Source organism: Lytechinus variegatus, chromosome 6, assembly GCF_018143015.1.
Source record: "Lytechinus variegatus isolate NC3 chromosome 6, Lvar_3.0, whole genome shotgun sequence".
Lineage (NCBI taxonomy): Eukaryota > Metazoa > Echinodermata > Echinoidea > Temnopleuroida > Toxopneustidae > Lytechinus > Lytechinus variegatus.
Window position 1 is genome coordinate 28,817,446 of NC_054745.1, and position 14,063 is coordinate 28,831,508.

Genomic DNA, 14,063 nt, shown 5'->3' on the forward strand with positions numbered 1-14,063 from the left:
TCACCCAAGGCATAATTAAATCAATATTCACTCGTAATCGATTATATAAGATATCGCTTAAATCTCCCACCCTAGAACATATACAAAAATACAAAAAATACCGAAATAGATTAACATCAATAATCCGTCTAGCTCGTAAATCGTATTTTTCTAACAAAATAGAAAACAACAAAGATAATAACAAACATTGTGGATAATGTGGAACACAGTAAATGAAATGTTAGGTAAAAAAACCGCATGATCTTAATAATGTTGATTTCCTTCTAAACGGGCATAAAACGCAAGATCATTCCGAAATTGCTAATGCATTCAATTTTTTTTTTCACCAATGTTGGCCCTAACCTTTCATCTCAAATAGTAAGTAATGCAAACGACTTTACAAAATATTTAGACAACCATACTGAACATTCCTTATTTTTCAATCCCACTAATATTTATGAAATTTTAGAAATAGTTCGATCATTTACACCTACATGTACTAAATCTAGTGGTCATGACGGTATCAGTGTACATTAACTTAAACAATTAAATGGCTTCTCCACTATCACATATATTCATTTTATCTCTCACAAATGGAATTTTCCCCGATCAACTTAAAATTGCAAAAATAATTCCCATATACAAAAAAGAAGACCCTTGCCAAATCGCCAACTACCGCCCTATTTCATCATTACCAAGCATTTCCAAAATACTTGAAAAAATAATTTACAAACGACTATATTCTTTTTTGGACACAAATAACTTATCAATTCCCAATCAATACGGATTCAGGTCAAAACATTGAACTGACTATGCAATTTTACAATTATACGACAAAATAACAGATTCCCTTTAAAAAAAGAGCATACTGTCGGAGTTTTCATGGATCTATCAATAATAATATTGATAGGATCAACTCTGCCATGTGCTTGTAAAGTGTCTACAAAAAATCTTCTTTTCTAGTCTAAGTCTTCATACTTCACACTTCATATGTTGTGCAGCTAATAGATGCCATCTTTGTGACATCTGTGTTGATATACGCTACTATCAGAATGTAGAAACTTTATGTGTTTTTTGGTTGGATTCCTCATGGGTCTTGCAAGGAACTTCTTACTACAGTCCCACACCTTGGACTTTTTGTGATACTTGGAGCTAAAAATGTTAGTGAAAGTGAAAGTGGATCAATGTGGAGAAATGTCCTTGAGAAGTTATTAGTTAACATTCCATTCCTGTAAACATAGTCTTCGCTTCAAAACAGAATACTACTCTATCAATGCTCTTGCTGTTCACATAAACCTGTCCTCTCACTTGGGTCTTTTCCTCCGCTGCAGACTTCACTCACATTAATTTTCAACAATTTGCTTTTTTTTGGATTATTCCCACCCATTTCTCATTTTAAACCCATATTTTTTAATATGCCAACAAAAAGAGAATCTGACGACATTGCCCAGCTTGTCATCGACAAGCTCGAGAAAAGTAGTCAACTAAAAAAGTTTGTAAAAGATGCGGTTACAGAGGCAATGTCTGCAATCATCACCCGGCTAGAGATGCAGGAGGGCCGGATCATGGATCTTGAGGGGAGGATAAAGGCCCAGGAGTCAGAGATTCAACTACATAAGGAGGCAGAAAAGAAATCCGTGGAAAAAATGGCAGTCTTGGAGCAAAGAATTGATGACCTGGAGCAAAAATCCAGGTCACGCAACATCAGGATCCAAGGAGTTCCAGAGGTGAAAGATGAGGATCCAGAGGAGGCTGTCCTTGACGTTGGCAGGAGGATGGGGGTCAACTTGAGTTCATCCGACTTTGTCCGATGTCATCGACTGGGTCCTCCAGTAGACAAAGGAGCAAGGAGAAGTTCTCCTCGTCAACTGCTAGTGGAGTTTTCCAGCCTCCGCACCCGAGCTCGTATTATGGGAGCCAGATCAAAGTTGAAGGGTTCAAAAATCTTTGTTAACGACGATCTGACTCCCACAAGACAGAAGCTACTTTTCAATGTTCGTCACTCACCGAAAGTTGAGCGGTCTTGGAGCAACGATGGAAAAATTTTCGCTGGAATTAAGAACACGGGAGGCGGACTTACGAAAAAACTCATCACATGTGATGATGATATTTTGAAGCTTTGAATTATAATTAATGCCTATTGTAGGATATCATGCTGACCTATATGCCCACTTTGAAAAAAGGGTTATTTCCTTGCAAGCCAAATCCCATGATAACCCAAAATTACTTTTCTTTTTCCATTCAACTTTCCTTTGTAATTTCCTTTGTGTTTTTTTTCTTTCATTGTTATTTCTATTACAATCTCTAATCATCTTTTTTTTTCATTTGCTTTTGTAAGTTAAGTAATATGTTCATTTTATTTTATATACATTATTGGATGCTTTTCTCTTATATATTATGTGTGCATCTTGACAATCTTCCTTTTCATGCTGACATGTTCTTTATGGTGCAAACAGTTAGATTTCACTTGAAATTGTATACTCAACATCCTAATGATTAGTATAGAAGAAGCCATTTGTAGCTCCTTAGAAAATAATTCAAGAATTCTAGAGCTTAGTGATACTGATGATTTAGGACATGCTTCTGCAATTAACTGTCAATACTATTCAGAAAATCAGTTTATTAATAGTTTTCAAGACAATCTTGAAATTGCTACTGTCTTGCATTTAAATATGAGAAGTATGCCTAGGAACTTTGATGCATTTAGTACACTAATTGACAAATTTGAAGATAGTAAAACAGTGATTGGAGTCACTGAGACGTGGTTCTCGAGTGAGAATGACTCAAATCTTTATCGTATTCCTGGTCATAATCTTGTGTCTAATCATAGATATGCTAAAAAAGGAGGTGGAGTCGCTTTATATATTCCAGATTCAGTGGACTTTCAATTAAGGGATGAGCTAAATATGATGGCTGAGCATATGGAATGAATATTTGCAGAGTGCTTCATTCCAGGAAAAAGATATGTTTTATTTGGAGTTGTGTATAGACCCCCTCAGAGTAACTTAGAGAGTTTTGTGAACGAAATGCATAGTATTCTTTCAAACCCACTTTTCGTAAACAAAACAATTTTCATAATGGGTGACTATAATATAAACCTCCTTCAGTGTGATGAAAATTATCATTATGATGCATTTCTTAATATGATGCTGTCTTTTTCCTTAATGCCATTAATTATTAAACCAACAAGGGTAACTGAAGCTTCATCTACGCTCATAGATAACATTTTCTGTAATAGACAACCTTTTCCATCCTCAGGGATCATTGTATCAGATATTTCAGATCATTTCCCAATCTTCGCTCGTCTAAACTTGGATAGAGGCTGTAGACAAGAATCCAAATCAATTCGGAAAAACACTTCCGCTAATATCGCAAAGCTGAGAGCAGCATTAATGGAAACTGACTGGAGTGAAGTTCTTAAAGAAAATGATGTGAACATATCGTTTAAAAGGTTCTTACAAAAATTCATGTCTCTGTATAATAAAAATGTACCAGTTGTAAAGCAAAGTAGAAGAAATCGTAAAACTGTTCCTATTATGCCATGGGTTAGTGCTTCTTTGTTGAGATCCATTAACAAGAAAAACAAGCTGTATTATTCGTATAAAGTGCGTGGTACTGAATCTTCACGTAAACGTTATGTAAATTATAAAAATACGCTTACTTCAGTTCTTCGTACTGCAAAGAAATCATATTATTGCACTCAATTTCAAGCAACAAGAAACAATATCAAGGGAACTTGGAAAGTGATTAAGAAAGTATTCAAGTCAAAGGAAAGATATCACATGTAAAGAGTATTGAAATTAACGGTCATGTGGTGGAAGAAGGAATATTATAGCAGACAACTTTAATGATTACTTTTGCAGCATTGGTCCAAAACTTTCACGGGCAGTGCCACTTTCTCAGCAGACTTACAGAGATTTTATGAAAGAGCGAAATAGTAAAAGTTTATTTTTCTTACCAGTAGTTCGGGAAGAACTGCTTACCATTGTGAAATCTCTTAAAAACGGGAAAAGTCCCGGTTATGATGGGGTTACGAACAACTTAATTAAAGAAATTATCTTAGGAATTATTCAACCGCTACTTCATGTCTTTAATCTATCAATGTCATGTGGGGAAGTTCCTACTGACATGAAAATTGCGAAGGTCGTACCCATTTTTAAGAAAGGGACCCTCAATATCTGAATAATTACAGACCTATTTCTCTATTGACTGCATTCTCAAAGATTCTTGAGAAAGTGATCTATGTTAGAACTCTGAAATTTTTCAACAAGAGTAATATATTTTCTAAATTTCAGTTTGGCTTTCGTGAGAAACATACCACCACCCATGCCTTGCTACATTTTATTGATAAAGTATCACAATCCATAGACAAAAAGATGCATACAATTGGTATATTTCTTGATTATTCGAAAGCTTTTGACACAGTAGATCATGATATTTTGATTGGCAAGTTATCACATTATGGTATCAGGGGTACAGCATTGGACTGGTTCAAGAGTTACTTAGCTGACAGGAAACAATTTGTCTCGATAAAGGATGCTGAGTCAGGTTTACAGAATGTCACTTGTGGTGTTCCCCAGGGATCCCTTCTTGGTCCGTTATTATTCATTGTGTATATTAATGATTTTCACTATTCCTCTGATATTTTATCATTCATTTTATTTGCAGATGATTCAAGTTTGTATTATTTCCACAGAAATCCTGAGACCCTTTTAAAAACAGTTAATAGTGAACTGAGGAAAGTCACTTTGTGGATTCAAGCAAATAAATTATCTCTAAATTTGCAGAAAACAAATTACATGCTTTTTAGCAACAGGATTAGAGAAGTTCCAGGTGATGTTATATTTAATGATGTGTTAATAGATAGAGTAAAGACGACCAAATTTCTGGGGTTGCATATAGATGAAAAACTGATTTGGAAAACCCATATAAATCATCTATGTAAGACATTATCAAAAAATTGTGGTGTAATATATAAATTGAAATCCTTTTTCTCTACTGATATTCTTTGTATGATTTATTCAACACTAATTCTCCCTTATCTCAATTACGGTGTTCTTGCATGGGGTAATTCTCTTAAAACCAATCTAGAAAGGGTGTACTTGATTCAGAAAAGAGCTTTAAGAATTGTTTGTAATGTTAACTATCGCTCGCATACTACCCCACTTTTTTATGAGCATAGAATTCTTAAATTACAAGATATCTATGATTTTCAACTTGGTACTCTAATGTATACATACAATGCAGGCATCATGCCACCAGCTCTGGTCACAATGTTCATGAAAAATAGTGACATACATAACTATTATACACGAAATGCTTCTGCATTCCACTTACCAAAGTTACAAGTTTTGCTTTTAGGACAGTTGTAAATACAGGACCCAGGTTCTGGAACTCTCTCAATTCAAATATTAAAAAATCGGTAAGCATTTATACTTTTCAGCGTGTACTTAAAGGTTATCTTCTTAATTGTTATTTGTGAGTTGCTCTAGGTTAAGATATGCTTTTATATACTATGTTATTTTTTAATTTTGGAGCCTATAAAAAAACTGTATATAAGACTGGAGAATGTTATGATATATCAATATTTATTTATCTTGTATCTTGTCTAACTGGATTCTTCTGCAGAGGGTCAGCCCATGTTTTTTTTTTCCCTATTGTATTCTTTTCTTGTGTATCTTTTACCTTTGTCATGTTTTGTTTTTTACTTTAGTATTTTACATACGATCTTCCTCTTTTTTTCATGCCATGTTATCCATACTTATTTCTTGTTCCATCATATATACCTTAATTATATCATATTGTTGTTAGTTTATTAGACTTCATAATTGTACATTCAAGCAATGTATTCTATTTTGTAGTGTGTTTTTTGTCATTGATTAGTTTTAGTTTTTCTCTTTTGTGTGTGTTTTATTGTTGTTGCTTTTTTTTTAGTTGTTTTGTTTCTCTTGTATTTTTAAGGATATTACATGTACACACTGAATACTTTTTAGTCATGTACTTGAAACAAAGGAGACCCTAGCCTTACAAGCCTTGCTTTTTCAGGGGTCCTCCTTGTCTTTCTCTCAATACGTAATTAGTTATTTGCTGTGTTTCTTTTTTTTCTCTACTGTAACAATGATTTATGGTTAATTGATTTTCATTTGTAGAATGTGAAATCACACTTGTAAGATAAATGTATGTGCAGACAGAAAGACGAATAAATATCTTATCTATCGAAAGCATTCGATACTATCGATCATCATATACTAATAAATTACAAAAATATGGAATCAGAGGGATTGTTTTATCATGGTTTCAAGATTATCTGTACAATCGATATCAATATGTTTATTTTAACTCTAAATCTTCTGAAGTTTGCAATGTTAAGTGTGGAGTACCACAGGGTTCTATCTTAGGCCCTTTGTTATTTTTAATTTATATGAATGATATAATCAATGCTTCACCCCTACTTACTTATGTTCTTTTCGCAGATGATACCAATGTATTTTTTTCACACAGTAACTTAGAAACGCTTGTAACAGTATTCAATAATGAATTAAATAAATTGTCCATGTGGTTTAAATCAAATAAACTCTCCTTAAACATTAACAAAACAAATTTCATGTACTTTAAACACATCAATTCTAAGCATATATTTCGTGGCTCCATTAACATTGATAACATCCATCTTGCTGAAAAACAAGAAACGAAATTCTTAGGTGTATTAATTGACTCTAATTTAACTTGGAATAGCCACATTCGTTATATTAGCACACTTGTTGCCAAAGGTATTGGCATACTATTCAAACTGAAATATTGTCTTTCCCAAAGATCGTTATTTATGCTTTACAATTCTTTTATTTTGTCACATATATCATATTGCAACATATTGTGGGGTAATTGCAACAAAACCAAAATAGACTCAATTCTACGCCTCCAAAAGAAAGCACTCCGCATTTGCTCCCACTCGCAATTTTTAGCACATACTGATCCTATTTTTCGGAACCTGAAAACATTAAAAATTCATGACATTCATACTTTCCAAACTGCCATTCTTATGTACAAGTTTTCAACTAAATCTATAACTACACCCTTTCAAGATATTTTTGTTTACAACAGCAACATTCATATCCCACACGCCACTCATCCAACATCCAACTCACAAACCCGATAACAATATTCGCACATAAAACGATCACACATCACGGCCCAGAAATCTGGAATGATTTGCCCAATGATATAAAACTCACTGCATCTATCTTTTCTTTTAAAGCTTCATTGAAAAATATCTTTTTTCGAAGTATTCTTAGTATCACACCTGCACGTTCACCCACTTTCACACACACGCACTCTTCATTTCTTCTTTTTTCTTCTTTCTCCTTTTCTAATGATTTTTGACGTAACATTTTGTTCCAGACCCGGACCAGTATAAAATATTAGGTTTCCATGTAGCGCTCTTCCCACTTTGGCTGCTATTGCTCAAGCATTTTTTTGCTTATATAGTGTGCCACTGTATTTGTTTTTTTTTTCATTACTTTGTCTTATCCTTATGTATTTATGTCTAAATTTTGTTATGATACTATTATAAATCTGTCACATTACAATGTACTTTCATTTCATATTACGATTATGTTTTATGTATTGTAAAATTTATTTTAACTTTACAATAAATGCAGAAACTCCTGCAAAAACAAAAATCAAGATTTTTTTGGTATCATTGTTAAGAAGAATCATTCTTTCACATCATGTGTTCGGTTTATCTGAAAATTCTGTAACGTAATGAAACTTTTGATATAAAACATGTTACAAAAATAATTATTTTCATCTGGCAAAACTTTACTTTTGTTTTTAAAACTTTAATTTTTAAAACTTTACTTTTGTTTTAGCCCAATTATTTTATATCATATTTTTTTTCAAGTGACATAAGTTTCAAAATAAGAATTGAGATTAATCGGGTCAAGATTACACTTTTTATTGGCCAAAGCAGCTTCAGAACAGGAATACTGAACCCTGATTAGTCAAAACATGGACCTATTAGGTCCATGGTCTAAGTTACCACGCACCCACCCGAATTATAACGCTTCCAATGCGGGGGCCTCCAGGTTCACACTCCCCATGTGGTAATCTCTTCAAATCACCCGCACCTGTTGTTTTTAAACTTTATCCAGCCAATGAGAACTCTGAAGTTGACGCTACTCAAAAATTTTAGGAAGCTCGTCTTGCACCTTGCATTGGAGAAGCATGATCTTGTCCTGAATAAAAGGTGCCCGATAGAAAAGTGACATTTTGAGAAAGCAAAGAATTCCAGCTTTGTGGTGATAAAGATATCATTGAGGCTCAATATAAATATTTTTCACAATTTGAAAAAAAAATAAAACAGAGTAAACAAATTCAGGTTTGTGACACATGATCTGGCCTAAAAATCCACTTATTTATCAACATATTCTTTACCAGATATTTTTTTTGTTGGCCAACATGAAACAGAAATATTTACTCTGCCCAGTGGTGCATTGGTATTATTTGACTTGTCAATGAGGATAAAGTGGGTATAATTCTTCGAGAAAGAAAATCTCACGATTCACGAGATTTTGCAGGGAGGAAGAATTATCCACGAGAGGATTTGGATGTATTTTGCCTATTTTGCTCATTAGCACTAGCCGGTCTGACTGCATTGTCAACGTCTTACATATTACCTTGGACAATTAGGTTAGTCAGACTATGCAGTTGCTCTATATAATTGTAATGATAATAATGATTGGCATTTATATAGCGCTTCATCAATCTACTACTGCTCAGAGTGCTTCACAATTATTAGTCCCGACCTTTCGTTTGAGGACGCGCACGCTTATTTAAGACGGTAGTTGATTTTGGAAGAGACTTTTTGGGCCCATCATCATGGTGGTAAAATTCTGTCCTGCAATGCAAATTGTGTGATATGAGATTTTGTTTAGTTTCGCATCTGCAACGGAAACTTTCAATATGGGTTTCATGTGCAAAATTCTGGTTGCTACTATGGTAACAGCGATATATCCGATTGAGGACGACTTTCCAAAGCCACATCTGGCTCCCGCCTCCCAGAGCTCGAGAGGCCGTCCGGGGCCAAATTCCGTTGATTAGTGGATACCAGGAGCGACCACGCGTAAAAGGGGACAGAGTGGGCAAGTACGTTACGTACAGGCCTATGTAACGTTAAAAGGGTGTCAAAACAATGTTTAAAATGCTGACAAAGGGATATATATATATCCAATACTTGTAGGGTTTCACAAGCCAAATACTTGTTAAGAGATGCATTTTCATAATCTGGAAAATAATTGCTTCCCTTGTTTAGAGCACTTTTCGAAACCCCATGGTCGTGCCTGGTATCCACTCATCAATGGAAGTGGTCCCCCCGGAATTTGAATCTAATCCCTCATTTCTGGGGAGGGTAAAACATAATGCCCATTACATCGTGTGCTAGAGGCATATCGTTTGTGTAGGAGTAAAAAAAAAGAAACAAAAGAAACGCGCAAGTTCAAACGTATGGCATATGCTGTGTACATATCAACGCATGATTCGGCTGGAGAGGTTGATCTGACCCATGAAATCAATTGCCAGTGATCCACCAATAATCCACATTAAATGCAATATCGATTCGATGGACTGTAATGATCTATATCTAATCCTTCATTCAGTAAGTTTTTCCTCACTCAATATGTACTCGATTTGTTCGAAAAACCACTTTCTTATCCAAGTCATTTTAGATCCTGCATTTCGAATATCTCCAGCCATCAGTCGTAATATACATGCATGTATGGTGCGGGTGTCGCGGGAAAGGATTTTGAACACGAAAAGTGGATCTGTAGGGCCTGTAACCCCCCTGTAACACAAAGCTTAGCATTGATTGTAGAGCAGGATTCTATGTTTGATTCTATTAACTATAATGTACAATCAATCTTAAAAATCAAGTGTATGGTTAAGCGTTAAATTTTGTGTTAGGGGACCCTAATATTAGCGTCCGTGAGAATTGCGAAAGGTCACAACTATCCGGTCACTGGATTCATAGCATTTCAATCATCCTGTTAGCCGCACACTTGCTAAACCAACAACAATGACGGTTGTTTCCTATCGGTACCCAATTAGCACCTGGGTGAGAGTGGCAAAGTGTGGATTGATGCCTTGCCAAAGGATGCTAGACCATGGTGGGATCCGAACACACGACCCTCTGATTACAAGGCGAGAGTCAGAACCGCAACACCACGGCGCTTCCACCATAATTATATGAAATATGAAATATTTTGATTTTCTCCCCCTTGTCATGTGAAATCAAGTTTTATTCATCCCTGAACATGTGGACTTAACATTGTTTAAGATTATGTGGTTTAGTCAAGTTGTACATTAATGTCAATTCTGTAAAATTTCAAATACTGTATAATTCAAACGATAAATAACAAAGGAAATAGTGAGTGATGGACATCATCGACTCTCTCATTTGCATATCACTGAGTTGTGCATTTAACTAAAAAAAATAAGCGAAACTTTAAAATGTCACAACTTTCTTATTTTACATCCGATTTTAATGAAATTTTCAACATTATGCTTGTAAGATTTTTCTCTATTGATTCAAACCAACATTTCTCCGGGGTGGACTTGACCTTTAACGGTTCTCTGATATCTCTTCTAGTGGACATTTAAGTCTATCTTTTTTTCTGCAGTTGTCCCTAGATAATTTTTGATGTCACGCTACCCCCTCGAGGCCTCGCCATCGTCAGTTTCATACCATGTCCGCGGCTTATTCGCTTGACGTGAACTTGAATTATCTATTTTCAACATACAAATCAGAAGAAATATAAATTAACAAAAAACGAGACAAATTGTGAGGGTACAGATGCAATAGAGTATCATTAATGCAAACGAAATATACGATACATTCCAATCATATTTTCCTGCAATAAAGAATGAAGCATTTTTAACAGTGTGAATAAGTGAATGAATGCTTATAAAGGACGCAGGGGTGGTGAATTTAAAAGTGATCTGATCTGCATCAGCGCCGTACGCGCCTTGGCAGTTGATACAAATTAATAGACCAGTTCGTAGTTACTTCAGGGACAATTTTGGTCAAATGACCTTTCATTTCTTTCATTATGATAGGCAGATTTCAAAGCAAGATATTACGTAGACTTGCCTTACATAGCAGGATTAAGAAATTGAATAGACCAGGGGACTAGAATAGCACACCAATGAACACTTCATGAAGGTATTTGTTGCATTCCTACTTTGAATGCATATCATAGCATGTTGCACAATGTACTTGGCAAACTGTGAAATACCAGTCGTTCGTGGACGCATTGTTGTTTTTTGTGGATGTAAATGAAAACCACAATTCAAAAGAATATATGAATAATCAAGACATCAAAGTTGGTGCTTATCTCATTAGATTTTAAACCACCATGTCACTTTAGTACAAATGACCTTCCTCTGATCATGCGTAGAATCCTTTGATCATGCGCAGAGTGGAACTACGAACTGGCTTATTTCTCTAGTTTTGTGCCGTCAATTTTAATTCCCTCGCAACTAAATCCCTAGGCATATCCATCACAGCACTTCGTCGGATCTCGCAAACGTCACCACAGTCTGATAACTTTTCTCTATTCGCAATCGGCTTCGTGTAGTGAGGTTTGGGAGCTGCTCTCTAAAAAATATCGGGTAAAAATCCTCCACGAGTCTAACCAATATTGGGAATTTCTTTTGGGCATTTTCATTAAACCAGTCTGATGAAAATATAGCCCATTCAAAAGGATAATGTGTTTCCCGCATTGGGTAAAATATTGCTCCAAATTGGTTGGACAAATAATTGGTTAAAATTTTACCCGTGGTTTATCTACTTAGTCCTACAGCCCTCTGGGTTAGTGTTTGACTCTCGGAAATGGTAAGTATCTGTCAAACTGTTCTATAACCATCACTTAATGGTTAGAATCCGAACTTAAATACTTCTTATTCCTTTTGGTTATTGGTTTCAGTTTCAGTTTCAGTTTGGTTTATTTCATTTCAACTCAAATCAATTTTAACAGCAAAAGAAATCATTACAAAGATATAAATGAATATGCAAGTTTATACAGTATGGCAATGTGGCATATATAAGTAGATATATACAATAGACACGGAACAATATAATCATTATATAATCTTTACTATTTAAATAAATGTTGAGGAAATGGAGGGATCCACTAAAAAGCAGGGCTTGTTGAGTGTGGATTCCTCAAAGAATAAGTTAAAAGACAGGTTTGTAGGTATAAGTATAAATGCAAGAACGAGAAAAAAAAATCGTAAGAAAGCTATTGTGACGGAGTACGGAAATGATGGATGAAAGTGAAAAGATAGATAACCGAGAAGAAAGACTGGTGCACCTGTGTGGATGAAAGAGAATGAAGGGGGGGGGGAATAAGGGTGATGGCAGATGAAAGGGAAGGACATAGAGGAAAGAAGAGAGAGAGAAAGAGAGAAGTTGGGTCCTGAGCGCTCAATTTGGACTTACTCTATAAGATTCGAGAATGTGCTTTTTAGCTTGATTTTAAAACAGTTCAGACTAACCATGCTAACGGAGTTAATGATGTCGTGACTGAGTGTATTCCAGTATTTAGGACCGTAAAAGGAAATTGTTTTTTGTGCGAGTTGAGTGCGAGTACGGGGAAGGTGAAAACGGAGTGATTGTCTTGTTGGGTAATTGTGAATGGCGTTATTTTTTGTAAACATGTTAATTAATATGTTTGGGAGTTCGTTTGAATTCAATTTGTACATAAATTGCCCTGTTTGAAAAAGAAATAGATCTGGAAGTTTTAAAATATTGGACTTGTAAAATAAATTATTAGTATGAGAACGAGGAGGAGCATTATGTATAATTCTTATAATGTTCTTTTGTAAGATGAGAATTTTGTCTGTAAGATATTTGTTGGCGTTACCCCATGTCATTATTCCATAATTCAGATAGGGAAGTATTAGGGAGGAATATAGTGTAAAAAGTGTTGATTTTGGAAAAAAGTGTCTTATTTTATTAATTATACCAATGTTCCTTGATATAGTTTTGGATATATTTTTAAGATGAATGTTCCATTTCAATTTATCGTCAATCATGAGACCTAAAATTTTAGTTGAAGAGACCCTTTTTAGAGCAGTATCGTCCAAAAGGATGTCTCCAAGTAGATTTTGCAAAGTGTTACTAAATAACATAAAGTTTGTCTTCAGGATGTTAAGGGATAATTTGTTTGCTTTAACCCATTCAACTACATGTCTCAGTTCACGATTTATAGTAGACAATAGTGTGTTTTGGTTCGCATGGGAATAAATAAGGTCGAATCGTCTGCAAATAAAATGAAAGATAGAACATCTGAAGATTAATAAAAGTCATTTATGTATATTATAAATAACAGGGGACCTAGTATACTACCCTGTGGAACTCCACAATTTATTGGTCGCAATGCAGAACTGTGATTATCTATTTGTACAAATTGTTTTCTATTCGATAAATAATTCCTGAACCATTCCAAGGCTTTCCCTCTAACACCATAGTGTGACAACTTTACTAATAGGATATCATGGTTAATTGTATCGAAAGCCTTGGAAAAGTCCAGGAATATTGCAATTGTATGTAAATGTTGATCAACGGCATGTGATAATGTATCGATGCATTTCAATACCGCTTGAGTTGTATTGTGATTTGCTCGAAAGCCAAACTGTGATTCGCAAAAAATATTATGTTTGTTTAAGAAGTCTGTTACTCTAATAAATACGATCCTTTCCAAAACTTTGGATAAGGATGGTAACAGTGATATTGGTCTGTCGTTTTGTGTAGTTTAGTCTGTGTGGTTCAAATGATTACCTTGCTCAAGGTATACTTTAGGTTCATTTCAAGCAACTTGCTGAAGCTGACGAACCTTCTGTATAAATAAGTTAATTGAATTCAAATTGATTTTATTACATTTCGTTAAAATAAGAGATACATCCAAATTCATAGATTTGTTAATCAAAATAAAGTTACAGATAAAATGGCTGGTGTATGAAACCATAGAGGGTTTTAACCAGCAGCACACACAACGAAAATGCGAAATGTATATGATTGCGGGAGTGGT

The 14,063-nt window shown here is 34.8% G+C and overlaps 1 protein-coding gene across 1 annotated transcript in view; it reads left to right on the top strand.

Annotated features, from left to right (window-relative positions):
* Positions 1–1,394: 1,394 nt before the first annotated feature.
* Positions 1,395–14,063, top strand: part of LOC121417690 — a 41,267-nt gene continuing 28,598 nt past the window's right edge. Inside the window, exon 1 of the mRNA XM_041611423.1 lies at positions 1,395–1,884. Coding sequence (XP_041467357.1) covers positions 1,395–1,884 — 490 coding nt within the window. The remainder of the gene's footprint in view (positions 1,885–14,063) is intronic.